This window comes from Lampris incognitus, chromosome 20, assembly GCF_029633865.1.
Source record: "Lampris incognitus isolate fLamInc1 chromosome 20, fLamInc1.hap2, whole genome shotgun sequence".
NCBI lineage: Eukaryota > Metazoa > Chordata > Actinopteri > Lampriformes > Lampridae > Lampris > Lampris incognitus.
The window spans coordinates 29,822,355-29,842,354 of record NC_079230.1 but is presented as its reverse complement, the minus strand read 5'-3'; the positions used below and the strand labels follow the sequence as shown (position 1 = coordinate 29,842,354).

Genomic DNA, 20,000 nt, shown 5'->3' with positions numbered 1-20,000 from the left:
TCTCTCTCTCTCTCTCTCTCTCTCTCTCTCTCTCTCTCTCTTTGTCTCTCGCTCTCTCTCGCCTACTGCCTGTCTAACACACACACAAGCATACGACGCCAGGCCCGCCGGTATTCCCAACCGCAGAGGGCATCTCCTGCGTCAATGACACCTCGGCATCCCAGCGTTCCCACAGAGCAGTGCAGCGGACCCGGCGTTCATTAAGGGTTCATGCACGAGTCATTGGAGGCTGAGACGGGGAGCGGGGCCGACTCGGAGACTCGTTTGTCCTCCTCCGCGAGATGGTAGGGCCTCAATGCAAAACCCGACCACAAGACAGACGGCACTGGGGAGTGGAGCCTTTACAGGGCAAGCGGAGGGTGAAGGGGAGGGGAGGGGAGGGTGAGGGTGAGGCAGCAACTGGATGGATGGAAAGGTTGACAGGGAGATAAGTGGCAGTTGTGAGCAGAGAGAGAGGGAGAGAGCGAGAGAGAGTGAGAGAGAGAGAGAGAGAGAGAGAGAGAGAGAGAGAGAGAGAGAGCGAGCTCACCTCCAGCCTGGTGCGGTCTACATCTCTTGGAAGCTTCACCCTCACTCTGTGGGTCACTGCTAGCATTTCATAGGGGTAGACCTGGTGCGCGCACACACACACACACACACACGCACACAAAGAAAGCATTGTCAGTGTTTTATAAAGTAACATAATTGGAAGCTAACGTCCAAAAAAAGCTGCCAAGAATATGCATCAATATTTTTGCAAAACAGCGTTATTAAAACGGTAAGAGATCCTACCTTGTACTCTGAGAGGTGGGAAAACACAAGAGAAAGAAGGAGAGGGAGAATTAATATCGAGGCATTACTGTTTCAACAGCAGACCCATTATCAGAACGACTGTAATCGAGCATGAAAATAAATTAGGGCTAAATGGTTATGGCAGCATGCGAGCTGCTGATTACCCTGTGAAACACTAACTCTCAGGGAACAGCATCAAACGTGTTCGAGTGTTTGCTGTGCACAGACGCCAACACACACGTGTGTACTGCTGGTGGTGAGGAGCCCTCATGACTACATTCATTCCCTAGCACTTAACCCTAAACACTACTCGTCAGAACTACCCTAACCCTAACCTAACCCTAGCACTTAACCATAAAACCCACTCATCAGAACTACCCTAACCCTAACCCTAACCTAACCCTAGCACTTAACCATAAAACCCACTCATCAGAACTACCCTAACCCTAACCCTAGCACTTACCCTAAACCCTACTCGTCAGAACTACCCTAACCCTAAACCTAACCCTAGCACTTAACCCTAAACCCTACTCATCAGAACTACCCTAACCCTAACCCTAACCTAACCCTAGCACTTAACCATAAAACCCACTCATCAGAACGACCCTAACCCTAACCCTAGCACTTAACCCTAAACCCTACTCATCAGAACTATCCTAACCCTAACCCTAGCACTTAACCCTAAACCTCACTCATCAGAACTATCCTAACCCTAACCCTAGCACTTAACCCTAAACCTTACTCATCAGAACTATCCTAACCCTAACCCTAGCACTTAACCCTAAACCTTACTCATCAGAACTACCCTAACCCTAACCCTAGCACTTAACCCTAAACCTCACTCATCAGAACTATCCTAACCCTAACCCTAGCACTTAACCCTAAACCTTACTCATCAGAACTATCCTAACCCTAACCCTAGCACTTAACCCTAAACCTTACTCATCAGAACTACCCTAACCCTAACCCTAACCCTAGCACTTAACCATTAACCCCACTCATCAGAACTACCCTAACCCTAGCACTTAACCCTAAACCCTATTCATCAGAACTACACTAACCCTAACCTTAACCCTAAACCCTACTCATCAGAACTACACTAACCCTAACCTAACCCTAACCCTAGCACTTAACCCTAAACCCTACTCATCAGAACTACATGCATAACCCTGACCCTGAACCGAACCCTAACCCTAATCCTAGCACTTAACCCTCAACCCTACTCATCAGAACTACATGCATAACCCTAACCCGAACCCTGAACCTAGCCCTGACGCTAACCCCCTAACTCTGACCTTAACCCTGAACCTAACCCTAACCCCATACCCTAACCCTGAACCTAACCCTAACTCTGACCCTAACTTTGACCCTAACACCCTAACCCTGACCCTGACCCCTAAACCTAACCGTGACCCCCTAAACCTGACCTACACCCTGACCCTAGCCTAATCTTAATTATAACCCTAAACCCAATCCTAACCATAAACTAGACCCTTAAAGAGGTGAGAAGTTAAAAATGTCCTCACTCTGATGGTTAAAAACTCGAATCAGTCCTCACAAAGACCAAAATACAAGTACACACACACAGAAACACACAATGGTATTATGAGCTTGCAACCTTTCTTTTCACTCTTGGCTAGCATACAACTGGGACATGCTGAGGCAGACGGCTGTGAGAGTAACGCCCGCACACACACACACACACACAAACACACACACACACAGAAACATACAGAAACATACAAACACACCCCTGAGTGAAAGCTACTCTAGCTGGCCGGCCAGTTTTTCTCCAGCTGGAAAAATGAAAACAGCTCTGACGCTCTCCCTGCGTCTACCCGCTGATCTATGGCCGCAACTGCACGGCTCAGCCTCAGCACACCAGTTTCAGAGTGTATTCAGGTGACGGTAAACTGATCCTGGATCTGTGCCTGGAGGACAGCTCTATTGCTTCAACTGGTTTTATGGGAGTAAGACGTATGATACAGGCTATAAATGTGTGATATGAATGTAAAACAGATGTATGGAAATAAAAATGATACATGGTTATAGTCTCTAAATTTGTGTTACAGCTGTAGTGCACTATGCTGTATTAAGCATGTCACCCTCTTATCTATCCAACTAGTCAAAAGGGGAAATGAACCGACAGCCGTGGTATGCTAGCGCTAAACCGAGATGCATGAGCCAGTGCAATAGATTCATACACAATATTACCGCAGCGATCCAAAAACACCATTGCTCCACCTCTTTATGCCACTGCAGGAGATGTTTTTCTAAGGTCTCACACCCATGCAGGAATGCTGGGAAAGACGAGACGAGTATCATGGAGGATCATTTCATTTTCATTCTCACCTCTCATGCCTCCCCAGCTGTGGGAGTCTGGGTCCACATCATCGTCGGCCATCTCTGCAGTCTGGAGGAACACACACACACACACACATTTAAAACCATAAGCAAGCCTGATGATATGAGCTCCTCTCTGTGTTGCTGTGTTTTACAGTCTTGGGGGTATTGCAGCAGAGATTAGGAAGGTTTAAACTGTGGCTTTTAGTCACTCCTGGTATCTTTGTCCTAGATGTGCTAGCGTTCATTAGGGGCTAGTGAGAGGAAGTGATTCTGACATGTACTCTTATGACGTGATAGTGGGCTTGTATGAGTTGCGTTTGTTTGAAAGGAATAAGATGAATGAGGGGGGGGGAAGAGGAGCGGAAGAGGAGGTGAAGTGAGGAAGAGGCGAGGAATAGGAGGTGAGGTAGAGGCAGTGAAAGGAGTAGAAGATGAATGAGAAGCGAGGAAGAGGAGGTGAGGTAGAGAAAGTTAAAGGAGTAAGAGATGAATGAGGAGTGAGGAAGAGGAGGCGAGGCAGAGGAGGTGAAAGGAGTAAGATCAATGAGGAGCGCGGAAGGGGAGGTTAAGAAGAGGAGGTGAGGTAGAGGAAGTGAAAGGAGTAAGAGATGAATGAGGAGCGAGGAAGAGGAGGTGAGGAAGAGGAAGTGAAAGGAGTAAGAGATGAATGAGGAGTGAGGAAGAGGAGGCGAGGCAGAGGAGGTGAAAGGAGTAAGATCAATGAGGAGCGCGGAAGGGGAGGTTAAGAAGAGGAGGTGAGGTAGAGGGAGTGAAAGGAGTAAGAGATGAATGAGGAGCGAGGAAGAGGAGGTGAGGTAGAGGAGGTGAAAGTCGTAAGAGATGAACGAGGGGCGAGGGAGAGGAGGTTGAAGTAGAGGAGGTGAAAGGAGTAAGAGATGAACGAGGGGCGAGGAAGAGGAGGTTGAAGTAGAGGAGGTGAAAGGAGTAAGAGATGAACGAGGAGCGAGGAAGAGGAGGCGAGGAGGAGGAGCAGTGGCAGTGGCTGGAGCGTCTCCGTTTCTCGGGCACATTCGGCGTGTCAGACGGAGTTTGCGTCCGCAGGAGCACATGTGGGGAGCGTGGAATTGAAACAGCTCCGTGTGGTGAAGGCAGAATGTTACTCCGCTGCTCTTTTGAGCGAAGTAAAAGCCTCAGCGCTTCTACCCTCGACACACATAATCTATCAGATCGACACCACAAGCCAGCAAGAGAAACAACGCCGTGTAGTTTGTGCCATGGAAAGTACTAAGGAGCTAAATGGCTCCCGGGCTTTCATTTCCTCCGTGCCGTCTCTTTGTTTGTTTGTCTGTCTGGCTATCCCTCATCCCCCAGCACACCCACAGCAGGCAGTAATATAACATTATCAGACTGCAGACCTACACCCCCCCCCACCCCCAAGGTATCCCGTCCTCATAATGCAGCAGACCCCCCCGGCCTGCAGGGTCTGGACGGTATGGACTGATCCCCGAGTAATGTGATACAGAGCAGCGAGAGGAGGCCGGCGGAGGTCACACGCCACCCCCGGGGACAACGCTAAGTGTTCAGGGCGATACTCGCCGGCTTCCTGTGTTAATCGGAAGGGGGCGGTTAGAAGAGTTAGAAGGTCCGAGCTGTTGTTTCGCTCGCACAAGCTCGTGTGTTAGGACGCACAAGGAAAGCACGACTTTGAACGTTTAAAGGGGGAAACTATTCGTTTAATGTGAACGAAGCGCTTGAGATTTTGCAGAATTTAACAGGATTAAGACGAGTCGTTACCCCCTCATCACGTCTCCCCTTGCACCTGCGTCCACTGCGGAGGATTCCTTAAGCAAGAGCAATGCGTCTTGGCCTCAGCTCTCCTTGGGGGTAGCCTGTTTTCTAAGTAATGAGCGGGATGGCGGTAAGACGAATTTCGAAAGACGAGAAACAGACGCTGAAACGTTCCGTCTAGTGCCGAACGGGGTCCCAGCTACAAAGACGTGAGGAACAGCCCTATCTAGTGGCCTTTCTAAGTACTGCAAATGGGAGAGCAGCAGGTGAGAAGAGCTGAATCAGAGGAGGAATAAATAAAGGTTTTCTGATCTGCGGGTACAGCTGGATGACCCCTTCACTGCGGCTGCGCCCGCGCCTCATTTTCCTTCCTGCACGGCTTTCCAGTATCTCACAGAATGCTCCATCCTCTCAATAGGAAAAGCCAAGGCAAATCAGGCACCCCCCCCCCTGTGGTCTGGGGCGCAAGGCCAGACCCCCATTTTGTGAGGCTAGAATAAAAAACGAACATGAGGGTCTTAATAAGGGTATGGAACGGCAAATATACGACTCCTGGAGCCAGCTGGCGCTGGGGGCAATCAAGTGCTGGTCGGGTGCACACATTCCTGTGGTTGCAAAAGCCAGTGTACGTGACTTACGCCGCGGTGCCTTTCACCCAGCACCACCCCACCCCACCCCACCCACCCACACCAACCTCATGCACAACCCAGGATCGAGACAATTGTAGACAGATGAGAGGAGTTAATCTGTGTCACACACATTCAACTAAACGCTGACGAAAAGCACCCGGGGCAGAGCTCGGTCTTTTTCCCTTCTCGTCTCCCATCTCAGCCTCGCTACGGCGACGAGTAGTCCACTAGACTACCAGCAGCAGGGACGGCTGGTGTACCGAAAAGGAGGGATTTGTACCAACCACCTCTCCACCCCCCAACATCTATAGATTGAGCCCCTGGAGAATCACCTTGTATATGCCGTTCCTTCCATATCCGGGTAGGGAGGCGGACTTATTGTAGGGGAAGTCTGCAGAAGAAAGAAAGAAAGACATGTTCACACATTAAGGACGCTGGAGCTAGTGTAAGTAGCTTGATGCCTTACAGCTCGCTGGACGGATTTCTTCTGACTCCTTGGCATATTGCGGCTTTTTCAACAAGCCGGCGGGTTCGACTTTACCGTGAACACGCCGGGATTTATGTCGTCCTTGCGGGCCCGAGGGACCTTAGGATTAGCGACTCACTGGGCTGGGAGGTGTCCGTCGGCAGGCTGCAGGTGGATTTACGGGGATCCAGGTACTCTGGACCCGTCTGTCCGTCGATCTCGTTCTTCAAGATCATCCAACTGGTCCTCTAGAGGTGGAGAAGGGGGGGGGGGAGAGAGAGAGGGGAGGGGCAAGAAAGAGACAGCGGAGGAAAGAGAGATGGAAAGAATGGTGGATGATGGAAATGGCCGAGTTAGTGAATTAGTAAATGGATATATCTGCAGAGTCTAAAGCACAGTGGTGGAAAAAGGGCAGATATGAACAGACAAAAAAATACAGACTGGCAGAAAGACAGGTATACGCTCAGATGCACACGTCAGCTGCAACCACACCGACACCAAACTACTACCATAAACACACGTACATACACACACGCATACACAAAGACACACAAACACACCATAGACCCACCTTGCCCTCCTCTCCATCCTGCCAGGATGTTCTAGAGGCTGTAAAACAGTCAAATGTTAAAGGATGCTGTGGTCAATCAGCCTTTTCACACATCTGCCAAACAGCTCCGACCGCGGGCTCGTCACGCCGTGTGGCCTTGCGCGAACCAACCCGGGCTCCTTCTATCGTCAACAGAGAACGTTATCTAGAGGCACTCGAAAAGGACCCCACACTGGACACTGAAGCAGCAGCTGACTGTCTCTCTTATGCAGGTGGCTCAAGTCAAACCCTGTGACTCAATGCAAAAGCAATGCGTGTTTACTCAGCAGCGCTCTGGACTCCTGGGAGAGGTTTACGCAGTGCTCGGTGGGGAGTACGTCTAGAGGCGTTTACTTCCCGAGGTAGACAGACGGCACTCGCCATTACGCACTCCCTTGCCAATGACCTCATGTCTGCTCGAAAGCATCCTATCTAAACTGGCAGCGGCGAGCTCATAAATCCGTGGTCGAGTGCCACATGCTAAGGATTTACTTGTCATCTTTCAGAAAGATAAAGGATTTAGTCCTGTGTTACAGGCGATAAGAGCTTTTGCATACTTTGTCGTTCACTTGGTTTGCATTTCTTCAGCCACATACCATATTGGGTTAGGTTTCAAAGTTGTGAAAAAAAAACATACACACAACACAATGTAGACACAGAAACAATGGTGGGGGAAGAGACACGGTGATTGAGAGAGTGATCCACACCACATTGACTCCACCACACAGTGATTCGTTTTCCCTGTCAAACACAGGTCACACACACCATCATAGCCGTTACACAGAGACCAACCAACGAGCCGGTGAGATGACTGCAGTCATGCAGGTGAGGGGTGCACGGAATAAACCGACACGGCGAGCAGCAATCACTTTCAGTCCCACATTGGCTGGATTACCAAAAGGTTGCTTTACCAGGCGTCTCTTAAGGGACAAATAAATCACTGAAAACAACCCAGAGATGGGCTGATAAACTTCTCAAACCCTTATCTGAAACTAGATCATTGTTGACTTCCACTTTCAACCTGGTAATTAACTGGTGTTGATGTACCACGTAATATTTTGTCAATGTAGTAGAGCTCTTTTCGAAAGATCTCTGATTTGCAGCGATGAATTGGGCACATCACCATAAAGTATCTGTGATGATTTGGGCACATCGCCATAAAGTATCGGTGATGATTTGGGCACATCGCCATAAAGTATCTCTGATTTGCAGAGATGAATTGGGCACATCTCCATAAAGTATCTGTGATGATTTGGGCACATCGCCATAAAGTATCTCTGATTTGCAGCGATGAGTTGGGGAAATCGCCATAAAGTATCTCTGATTTGCAGAGATGAATTGGGCACATCGCCATAAAGTATCTGTGATGATTTGGACACATCGCCATAAAGTATCTCTGATTTGCAGAGATGAATTGGACACATCACCACAACATATCTGTGATTTGCAGAGATGAATTGGGCACATCACCACAACATATCTGTGATTTGCAGAGATGAATTGGGCACATCACTATAATGTATCTGTGATTTGCAGAGATGAATTGGACACATCTCCATAACGTATCTGTGATTTGCAGAGATGAATTGGGCACATCACTATAATGTATCTGTGATTTGCAGAGATGAATTGGACACATCACCACAACATATCTGTGATTTGCAGAGATGAATTGGACACATCACCACAACATATCTGTGATTTGCAGAGATGAATTGGGCACATCACTATAATGTATCTGTGATTTGCACAGATGAATTGGGCACATCTCCATAACGTATCTGTGATTTGAAGAGATGAATTGGGCACATCTCCATAATGTATCTGTGATTTGCACAGATGAATTGGGCACATCTCCATAAAGTATCTCTGATTTGCACAGATGAATTGGACACATCACCACAACATATCTGTGATTTGCACAGATGCATTGGGCACATCTCCATAACGTATCTGTGATTTGAAGAGATGAATTGGGCACATCTCCATAAAGTATCTCTGATTTACACAGATGAATTGGGCACATCTCCATACATTATCTCTGATTTGCACAGAGGAATTGGGCACATCTCCATAAATGATCTCTGATTTGCACAGATGAATTGGGCACATCTCCATACATTATCTCTGATTTACACAGATAAATTGGGCACATCTCCATACATTATCTCTGATTTACACAGAGGAATTGGGCACATAGCCATAAAGTGATGTGTTGCATTGATAACAGCGGTCCAATTTCCTAAGTTCCATCCTTTTCCTGTACGCGTGCACTTGTCCATATGGACCTTGTAGCACAGAGCACACCTAATGTATCTACTTGTATATTTGTCTTTTGCATGTGGACAGATGTACTGATGCTATGAGACAGACGCAGGCTCCAGCGAAAAGGGAGGAGAGCCGGGACGGATGGACAGAATGACTGACAGGCTGCGTGCAACACATCGTGCAGAGACCAGACCAGAGAAAAGGAGTTAAAGAGGAATTGGACTGTACCATGCTGTTTGTAGATGGGGGGTTTTCTATAGATATTATCTTTGACCTTAGTCTCTGAAGATGGGAGGAGAGGCAGAGAAAAATGACAAAAGCCAAGATGGGAGGAAGAGAAAGAAAGAAAGGAGAGACAATAAAAAAAGAAGCATGAGTTAGCAGTTATTGAGGGATGAGATATTTCGAAGAAGCCGACGGAGGGGGAAGAGGGCGTCATCGCTTGATTCAACACAAGACATCTTTTATTTTTATCGAGTCACATCAGAAAGTCAGTACTGTCATCATTCATGCGGCATGTCCATAATGTACCATCTGACCGATCTTCGTTTGAGCGAAAGTGGATAGAGCTCAATGCAGAGACACCTACAAAAAAAAACAAAAAAAAAACATCTACAACAATACAATTTCCAAAGCAATCGGGGTGTTTCCTGAAAACGTCACAATAGTATTTTCACCAAATAAAATCATTCATAACTGCGCTCGGGCTGGAGCCCACGAACCCAACAACTCGTAAATAACACGAGAACAAATACAAGTCCGGACGAATTAAGTGATCGTTCTTTACATGGGGAGCCTCCGCAGTGTAATGGGACCAGTATGCTGGAGCTGGAGCTGATCTAATCCGCATCGGTGTCAGTGAACCCAGACAGGCCTCTGTCAGAGATGCTTAGCAACAACTGTCAGCCATTACGCCGCCGCGGAAACATGACTCATCAGAAACAACACATGTGGGCCATTTCTTTCTGGGCCGTTTCAGGGCCTGCCAGCATTTTAAACAATATCCATATAAAAGCAATAGGGATGAGGGCTAGAAAAGCCAATAAGTGGATAATCGCCGGCTCTGTTTGTTCTGCTCAACTGCTACTAAGCCGTGTGTGTTTTTGTTTTTCCTCCCGCATGAGTGACAGCGTAATTGTCAATGGGAACAATCTGCCGGACGAAACGAACTCCTCTGTGGAAGGTCGCAAGTCGTGAATGAAACACTGTTGAATATCAACTCCTGTCAAAGTGCATTGCGTTTCTGTTATCGGTGTTGCGGGTCTGTGCCATGTTGCTGTTGCCGACTTTGCTTCAGAAACAGAACTCGGGGCGGGGGGGCGGGATCAAGTGTACCCAATTATTGCCATGGGAGCAAGAGGAAAGGAACAATGCCAGAGTGATAGATGCAGGGATAAAGACGAATAAGAGATGGACAGATAATAGGGGAGAGAGAGGAAGAGAAAACAGAACCAGAGAAAGGCACAAAAAGCTAGACTGAGTTAATGGGCTGGATACTCCACAGGGTTTCTGCAGGTTTCAACAAGTTAAATTTAAGCCCCTCCCCCTCCCCTCCAATTGTACTTGGCCAATTACCCCACTCTTCCGAGCCGTCCAGGTCGCTGCTCCACCCCCTCAGACTACCACACGCCTCTTCCTGATACATGTAGAGTCGCCAGCCGCTTCTTTTCACCTGACAGCGAGGCGTTTCACCAGGGGGACTTAGCACGTGGGAGGATCACGCTATTTCCCCCAGCCCCCCTGGAGCAGGTGCCCCGACCTACCAGAGGAGGCGCTAGTGCAGCGACCAGGACACACACCCACATCCGGCCTCCCACCCGCAGACACAGCGAATTGTGTCTGTAGGGACGCCCGACCGAGCCGGAGGTAACACGGGGGATTCGAACCGGCGATCCCCGTGTTGGTAGGCAACGGAACAGACCGCTACGCTACCTGGACGCCCAAATTTAAGACTTTTTAAGACCTTGTTAACACCACTTAGAATGTGATCTAATACCTATTTCGAGGCCATAATGGCAAAAGTATGGAGCATATGAAGGAAAATAGGTGCCAGAATTACTCATCAACACTCACTGCAACGATACCTAATTGTAATGTATAATAATAATGTACAAAAATATTATATAGTACATCCATCCATTATCCAAGTCGCTTATCCTTCCTCGGGGTCGCGGGGATGCTGGAGCCTATCTCAGCAGTCATTGGGCAGCAGGCAGGCAGGGAGACACCCTGGACAGGCCGCCAAGCCATCACAGGGCCCACATACACACACCTAGGGACAATTTAGCAAGGCCGAGTCACCTGACCTACATGTCTTTGGACCGTGGGAGGAAACTGGAGCCCCCGGAGAAAAACCCACACAGACACGGGGAGAACATGCACACTCCACACAGAGGACGACCCCCGAGGTTGGACTCCCCCGGGGCTCGAACCCAGGACCTTCTTGCTGTGAGGCGACAGCGCTAACCACTGCGCCACCGTGCCGCCGGCTTCATACTCATTTCCCCGAACTGGTTCCAACCACGTTCTAAACCTGCTGTTCTCCATCTTGGTCTCGAACCAAATCAAGTGGCCCATACACCCCCATGGCAAGCTAGCTAGGCGCTGGAGAGAGTGCTCGAATAAATTCTGACGGGGCTGCAGAGATCGTGGCCCCGTTCCCCGAACAAGGACTAAAAATGAAACCAAACTATCGACTACTTGCATCTTGAAGTTATCGCGACATCATAGAGGGACCTTCATCATCCAGTCCATGTCTTAAGACCCATTAATTTAAGGACTTTCTAGGCTTAGAATTCAGGTAATTGAATTTAGGACTTTTTACAACCTGTGGAAACCCTGCTCCAGAGAAGCCAACCCTCATCTTGGCAAGGGGGTTACCTGGTCTTACCTGCAGAGACCTGGAAAGGAGGAAGTGCGGCGCACTAGAAAACACGTTAACCTGCTGTCAACCTTAAGAAATTGCATTCTCTAAGCTTTGACTCTTGAAAACATCCCAGAGTGGAGGTTAAGCAGCTGGGAGCTGAGTGGAGGTGTGAGCTGGGCGGCGTGGTTGCGGCCTACCTGGTATGTGGAAATGCCGGGGAGCAGCCACGTACGTAGAAGCTGAGGAAGGGGCTTTGCCGTCTGAGTACGTCGATAAACTGGGGGTACTCCGACCACTTTCACTACCTCCAGTCGGTAAGGACACAGGGAGAAGGGGGGGAAAGCCGAGGGGAGGGGGTCAGGGGTCCGGTGTGAGGGTAGAGGGGAGGGGGTATTTGGAGGGGGGGGACAAAAAGGGGGTGTATGGGGGCAAAGAGGCAGAGTTATGCCGGCCTTATTAATCAAGCACAAGTATGAAGACTTAACCGTGACTGGACCTGTGCAGGTGACTTGATAACCCAGCTACTTCTGTCGTGACACTGCAATGGTGTAACAACGTTCATGTGTGTTTTACTTGATGTGGCGCGCCTCTTAGTCCTCTTTCATGTCCAATTATGGTAAAATGGTGCCAATACAAACGATCCGTGGTGGTTTTCTGAGACCATATATTGCAGGTTATCTATAGATTATATAGTTTGTACATGTGTTCTCTGTGTGCATTCTGCCTTGGATGTAGATGTGCACATGGGTTTGACGTGTGTGTGTGTGTGTGTGTGTGTGTGTGTGTGTGTGTAGTGCATTCGGGGGCAAGCCGGGAACCGCCGCAGCTGGAACGCGAACCCGGGTCTACTGCACCACGGGCGACTACGTTAACCAGTCAACTAGAGGGTCCACCCCGTTAGCCAAGGGCTAGCTAATCTAGTCATACGTGGTTGTTACATATATATGTCCTTTCTAATGGATGGATGGATGAAATGCATGGATGTGCAAATGTGTGTGTGTGTGTGTGTGTGTGTGTGTGTGTGTGTGTGTGTGTGTGTGTGTGTGTGTCTTTGCCAATGACTAGGGTCCACCCTAAAGTGGCTAAACACCGGCTGGGTGATGAAGTCACCGGCACCTTACGGAGCCAGAGCTAATAAACACTCTACATCCAGGAGAGAGAGACAGGAAGAGAGGAAGAGGAGGAGGAGGAGGAGGAGGAGGAGGAGGAGGAGGGGGGGGCAGATTGTTAGTTAATTGAGCACACGTTCCTCTTGGCAAGGAGGGCAATAACCCGAGCAGGGTAACGCCACGGATTAAAGAGGATGAAGTCACTGACAGACACACAGTGTGTTATTAGTGCAGGCTTCAGTGTTTGGAATTTCCCAAATCCTCTACACACACTTACAAACAGACATATTGTGATACACACAAACAGACACACACACACATTCAGAGTGCCGTTACTGCATGCCAGGATGGACGTGATGGCTAGAGTCGCCACACACAACATTTGGTGATGTCAGAGGTGACGGAGGCTTCGGGGTTTTGGGGAGAGGGCAGCTCTGCAATGGCAGGTTAGGTTTGACCCACTCCTGCCAGTGGCGGCTGGCCAGTACGGGGCGCTGGGGCGCCGCCCCCCTCAGGTAGCAAGAGATGATAATCTACATAAACATGTTAGATATCATTTAGTTGTATAATATAATAATGATGAATAAAAGTGTTGTTCAGTCTGTCAGCAGCATTAAATATGGGTTCAAACGGTATTTGGTTGGTTCCTGTCTGAATACATATACTTCCTGTCTGAGTACATATACTTCCTGTCTGAATACATATACTTCCTGTCTGAACACATATACTTCCTGGGTGAGGGGCGCCGGCCCAAACCACACCTCATGTAAGCTCTCGAACTTGCGGCGAGCAGGTGACCTGAGGCTGCTGTCTGATTGGTTTCTTCAGCTTTTCCAGGGGGGGCGGTTCTGTGCCGCCCCAGACACGCCCACTTTTATCGGCAGCGAATAGGTGTTGTTTTCATGCGTTTTGACCTAATGTGATTGGGCAACTCTCGCGGCCGTCAATCACGTTCACACCCACCACCACGCCCCGTCTCGACTGTCAATCATCCCCACCGTCTACGAACCCTGATAACATCTATAGGCTGCATTGTCCTTCTTAACGATTCTGTGACTGTGTGGACATTAAAGCAGCTGTCAGGTGTGCCGCGCCAAAGTAAATTGCGCCCCCCCCCCCAAATGTTTTAGCACCAGCCGCCACTGAAGTCTCCTACACACCTTGTGATGAGGTGGCCAGTCATCAACTGAAATCCAATAGCAACAACAGGATAACTGCTTCTCTCTGCATCATTAACTTAAATTCTGGGGGGGAGGGGGGGCGGCACATGTAAATATGTGTATCATCAATCTTTCTTAATGTTGAGCTCATTTTGCAGCCCTTCACCCCCTCACCCCCCCTCTCCCTCCCTCACCGTGTCCATACATTACCCGCCACTGACAATGCAAATAAACAGCCTGAGAGGTTTGCAGGGCGGGAACGTAAACCTCGTACATCTGCTCACCACCACCACCACCACCACCACCACGGCCGTCTCTACCGCTGCCTGAGTGGACAGTCAACCTGATCGCTCATTAAAAGGGCAGCCCCGTGCACAAAAACAAACGGCCCTCTTTCACGCCGCGTTAGGAACCGCCCGGGCCTGAAAGAGGCGAGCGGCCCAGCGCCCTACATGCCGCTGCAACTGGCAACCAGACCCCAAATTACTCATTCCTGAGAAGCCCCAGTCTGCTTCCCCCGCTCTTCCCCTCCAAGAACTTGCATTCTGCGGCCTGCTCCTCTCCCCTCTCCGCTCCCCTCTCCCCTCTCCCCTCTCCTCTCTCCTCTCCTCTCTCCGCCCTTTCATGGAAAAACCGCAGAGCCCTCGGACCGACCGGGTGTTTGTGATTTTCTGTGCTTACTGTTCACATTTAATGTCCTGCCTCGCTATCCCCCTTCCCTCGCTAGCTACCTTCCCTCGCTAGCCCCTTCCCTCGCTAGCTACCTTCCCTCGCTAGCCCCTTCCCTCGCTAGCCCCCTTCCCTCGCTAGCCACCTTCCCTCGCTAGCTCCCTTCCCCCGCTATCCCCCTTCCATCGCTAGCTACCTTCCCTCGCTATCCCCCTTCCTTCGCTATCCCCCTTCCCTCGCTAGCTACCTTCCCTCGCTATCCCCCTTCCTTCGCTATCCCCCTTCCCTCGCTATCCCCCTTCCCTCGCTAGCCCCCTTCCCTCGCTATCCCCCTTCCCTCGCTATCCCCCTTCCCTCGCTATCTCCCTTCCCTCGCTATCCCCCTTTCCTCGCTATCCCCTTCCCTCGCTATCCCCCTTTCCTCGCTATCCCCCTTTCCTCGCTATCCCCTTCCCTCGCTATCCCCCTTTCCTCGCTATCCCCTTCCCTCGCTATCCCCCTTCCCTCGCTAGCTCCCTTCCCTCGCTATCCCCCTTCCCTCGCTATCTCCCTTCCCTCGCTATCCCCCTTCCCTCGCTAACCCCCTTCCCTCGCTATCCCCCTTTCCTCCCTATCTTCCTTTCCTCGCTATCCCCCTTCCCTCGCTATCTCCCTTCCCTCGCTATCCCCCTTTCCTCGCTATCCCCCTTCCCTGGCTATCTCCCTTCCCTGGCTATCCCCCTTCCCTCGCTAGCTCCCTTCCCTCGCTATCCCCCTTCCCTCGCTATCCCCCTTCCCTCGCTACCCCCCTTCCCTCGCTATCCCCCTTCCCTCGCTATCCCCCTTCCCTCGCTATCCCCCTTTCCTCCCTATCTTCCTTTCCTCGCTATCCCCCTTCCCTCGCTATCCCCCTTTCCTCGCTATCCCCCTTCCCTGGCTATCTCCCTTCCCTGGCTATCCCCCTTCCCTCGCTAGCTCCCTTCCCTCGCTATCCCCCTTCCCTCGCTATCCCCCTTCCCTCGCTACCCCCTTCCCTCGCTATCCCCCTTCCCTCGCTATCCCCCTTCCCTCGCTATCCCCCTTTCCTCCCTATCTTCCTTTCCTCGCTATCCCCCTTCCCTCGCTATCCCCCTTCCCTCGCTACCCCCTTCCCTCGCTATCCCCCTTCCCTCGCTATCCCCCTTCCCTCGCTATCCCCCTTTCCTCCCTATCTTCCTTTCCTCGCTATCCCCCTTCCCTCGCTATCTCCCTTCCCTCGCTATCCCCCTTCCCTCGCTATCCCCCTTCCCTCGCTATCCCCCTTTCCTCCCTATCTTCCTTTCCTCGCTATCCCCCTTCCCTCGCTATCTCCCTTCCCTCGCTATCCCCCTTTCCTCGCTATCCCCCTTCCCTGGCTATCCCCCTTCCCTCGCTATCCCCCTTCCCTCGCTAGCTCCCTTCCCTCGCTATCCCCCTTCCCTCGCTATCCCCCTTCCCTCGCTAGCTCCCTTCCCTCGCTATCCCCCTTCCCTCGCTATCTCCCTTCCCTCGCTATCCCCCTTCCCTCGCTACCCCCTTCCCTCGCTATCCCCCTTCCCTCACTATCCCCCTTCCCTCACTAGCTCCCTTCCCTCACTTGCCCCCTTCCCTCGCTATCCCCCTTCCCTGGCTATCTCACTTCCCTCGCTATCCCCCTTCCCTCACTAGCTCCCTTCCCTCACTTGCCCCCTTCCCTCGCTATCCCCCTTCCCTGGCTATCTCACTTCCCTCGCTATCCCCCTTCCCTCGCTATCTCCCTTCCCTCGCTATCCCCCTTCCCTGGCTATCCCCCTTCCCTCGCTATCTCCCTTCCCTCGCTATCCCCCTCCCCTCGCTATCCCCCTTCCCTCGCTATCTCCCTTCCCTCGCTATCCCCCTTCCCTGGCTATCCCCCTTCCCTCGCTATCTCCCTTCCCTCGCTATCCCCCTCCCCTCGCTATCCCCCTTCCCTCGCTATCTCCCTTCCCTCGCTATCCCCCTTCCCTCCCTATCTCCCTTCCTTCGCTATCCCCTTCCCTCGCTATCCCCCTTTCCTCCCTATCTTCCTTTCCTCGCTATCCCCCTTCCCTCGCTAGCCCCCTTCCCTTGCTAGCTCCCCTTCCCTCGCTATCCCCCTTCCCTCGCTAGCTCCCTTCCCTCGCTATCTCCCTTCCCTCACTATCCCCCTTTCCCCCCAGTCTTATAATGCCTTTATCACAGGCCCTAACACACACACACACACACACACACACACACACACACACACACACACACACACACACACACACACACACACACACACACACACACACACACACACACACACACACACACACACACACACACGCCTAGGGACAATTTAGTATGGCCCGTTCACCTGACCTACATGTGTTTGGACTGTGGGAGGAAACCCACGTAGACACGGGGAGAACATGCAAACTCCACACAGAGGACGACCCGGGACGACCCCCAAGGCTGGACTACCCCGGGGCTCGAACCCAGGATCTTCTTGCTGCGAGGTGACCGCGCTAACCACCGCGCCAGCCTCAGGCCACGTCAGTGATGGGATAAAAGCGTGAGTAGGGTTCAGGGGCAGCACACGTGAGGGATGACCAGGGGGTCACTGTGAAAACAACAACAGACAGGGACACTGGCAAGCAGAGACACTGGGAGAACACTAAACTGGACGGAGGTCTGTTTGAACACAACACCGGGTGTAACGGAAATTCACACGTCATAATCACAACAAGGTGAACCATGCACGACAACCACGTCCACAGACACCAACCAGGGAGCGGGGCAAGCAGAAAGAAAAACCTGCCGTAACACACGACGATACAACCCAACGACAACCACCAGACCAGACCAGACCAGACCAGACCAGACCACATCACAAAACCTGCCATTCATTCCACTGGGTGAGGGAGACACACACGGGGGGGAGATACCAGAGGAGCTCTTTACCGTTAGGAGGAGGTAAACTGAGATGCAGGGCAGTCCTAGGTTTAAGGTCAGGTAGGGGGTCTTGTCTGAACCCTAAGGGGAGGGGGGGATGGGAGGGATGGGAGGAGATTAAGTGGAAGGGTGGTGGTTCGGATACAACCCTCCTGCCTGTGTGTCGGGACGATGTCACAACAGCTGACTACACGTGTTTTGTTCCCCCTTTTTCTCCCCGGTCGTACCCGGCCGATTACCCCACTCTCCCGAGCCGTCCCGGCCTCTGCTCCACCCCCCTCTGATGATCCGGGGAGGGCTGCAGACTACCACATGCCTCCTCCCATACATGTGGAGTCGCCAGCCGCTCCTTTTCACCTGCCAGTGAGGAGTTTCCCTAGGGGGATGTAGCGCATGGGAGGATCACGCTATTCCCCCCCAGTTACTCCTCCCCCCTGACCAACCAGAGGAGGCGCTAGTGCAGCGACCAGGACACATACCCACATCCGGCTTCCCACCCGCAGACACGGCTAATTGTGTCTGTAGGGACGCCCGACCAAGCCGGAGGTAACCCGGGGATTCGAACCGGTGACCCCCGTGTTGGTAGGCGACGGAACAGACCGCCCAGCCACCCGGACGCCCGAGTGCGCATGTGCAAGGCGAGCTGCTGAGGTTGGCCCGAGGGAGGTGCAGCGCCGCCCCTCTGTCTCGCGTGGGTCTAGCATGAGCAGAAGGTGTGATGAGGGCAGCCGAACGTGCGAGGACAATAAACCCAAATCAGTGACCAGACAATAGCCGAGCTAAACGAAAGCTGTTCCCTGTTACGACTCGCGGGCCAACAAGTGAACCCAAAGACCCCGAGGACCGGGAGTTAAGAGTTTCCATCACTCGGTTAATTCGGCGCTGAAACCACACCCATGCAGCGTGGGGGTTCCTGCCAGCACAACAGCAGGTCCGACCACCACGAGTATCACAGCACGGCACACGCCGGGACCCCCGGCGCCAGTCCGACACAGAGGGGACCTGCATAATGCTGCATCACTTATGATGAGTTTCTTTGTCTTTGCCTCCAATTATACAAACTGACCCCAGGGCCTTTACAGTACTTCATCTGGGGTCACAAGACCCCCCCCCACCCTTAATTCCTGCTGAGTTGACATGTTGAGGCTCTTCTTATCAGCACATATTGATCCCTTCATTTGTTTGGTTTTCTAATGATCTCTTATTGCACAGCAGCAGCTGTGACTTCACCCAGGAGCTATTCTGTAGAGGACTGGGCTGCGGTCCGGCTCTTCGGCGTGCTCGGAATACCTCTGAAGTAGGGGATGTAGTTGTGCTGCTGGAGCAGGGCGAGGGTGGTGGGGTTGAGGTGGACAGACATGCCTGCGCTGCTCCCTGGTGGTAAAGGCGAGTACTTGCCGCCACCACCACCAGCACCAGCAGCAGCAGCAGCAGCACCACCGCCTTCTCCCCCAGGAGAGTAGCATATTGGGAGAGAGGAGGAGTCCCTTGGCCAGGTTGGGGGACACTTAGCACCTCCCATGATGGATGGAGGCAAACGTAGGGAGTTGGAGTCACAGGCCTGGCCACTGTATCGACCACCGAGGGACACCTCTGGCCCTGAATATCCAGTCAAACCACAGGAAGCATGTTGGAATCACGGGTTCAAATTGTGATAGTACCGAGTCTGTCAGCAGGAAGTCGCTGATGATGTCACACTGTGATGAATCTGAGCGTCTGATTGGTGGAAAACTGCATCATTCATTGCTTCATTCATCCATTATCCAAACCGCTTGTCCTGCTGTCAGGGTAGCGGGGATGCTGGAGCCTATCCCAGCAGTCATTGGGCGGCAGGCGGGGGGGACACCCTGGACAGGCCGCCAGTCCATCACAGGGCCAACACACACACACACACACACACACACACACATTCACACCTAGGGACAATTTAGTAGGGCCGAGTCACCTGACCTACATGTCTTTGGACCGTGGGAGGCAACCGGAGCCCCCGGAGGAAACCCACGTAGACACGGGGAGAACATGCAAACTCCACACAGAGGACGACCCGGGACGACCCACAAAGGTTGGACTACCCCGGGGCTCGGACCCAGGACCCTCTTGCTGTGAGGTGACCGCGCTAACAGCTAATCACTGTGCCAGCCTTGAAACAACCCTCTGAGTCACACCACAGAAGGTTAACCGGAAGACTGAACGGCTGGAATATCGAGCCGATGATGAGACCCTCATCATCGGTGTTCAGCAGACCCCGAACTTAAGATTTAAATTTGAGAAACGGGGATGCATTGGGGGAGAAGTGACATGCCTCCTTTGGTGATGGAGCATCCTGACTACAGCTTTTCATTTCTACGGGGAACTGGAAGAAGAATTCATGAAATGTGACGAGAGAAGAAGTTGCAAGGATGATGATGGAAGCAGAGCAGCACTGGTATCACAATGAGTCAGAGAAG

At 51.7% G+C, this 20,000-nt stretch overlaps 1 protein-coding gene across 1 annotated transcript in view; it reads right to left on the bottom strand.

Moving 5' to 3' along the window:
* ablim2 (actin binding LIM protein family, member 2) overlaps nucleotides 1-20,000 on the bottom strand; it is an 87,896-nt gene that overhangs the window by 7,189 nt on the left and 60,707 nt on the right. The window contains exons 9-18 of the mRNA XM_056300226.1: nucleotides 18,844-19,152; nucleotides 17,563-17,634; nucleotides 11,882-11,989; nucleotides 9,047-9,100; nucleotides 6,533-6,570; nucleotides 6,101-6,209; nucleotides 5,828-5,886; nucleotides 3,124-3,184; nucleotides 772-779; nucleotides 530-610 (exon numbers count right to left, since the gene is read on the bottom strand). Coding sequence (XP_056156201.1) covers nucleotides 530-610; nucleotides 772-779; nucleotides 3,124-3,184; nucleotides 5,828-5,886; nucleotides 6,101-6,209; nucleotides 6,533-6,570; nucleotides 9,047-9,100; nucleotides 11,882-11,989; nucleotides 17,563-17,634; nucleotides 18,844-19,152 — 899 coding nt within the window. The remainder of the gene's footprint in view (nucleotides 1-529; nucleotides 611-771; nucleotides 780-3,123; nucleotides 3,185-5,827; nucleotides 5,887-6,100; nucleotides 6,210-6,532; nucleotides 6,571-9,046; nucleotides 9,101-11,881; nucleotides 11,990-17,562; nucleotides 17,635-18,843; nucleotides 19,153-20,000) is intronic.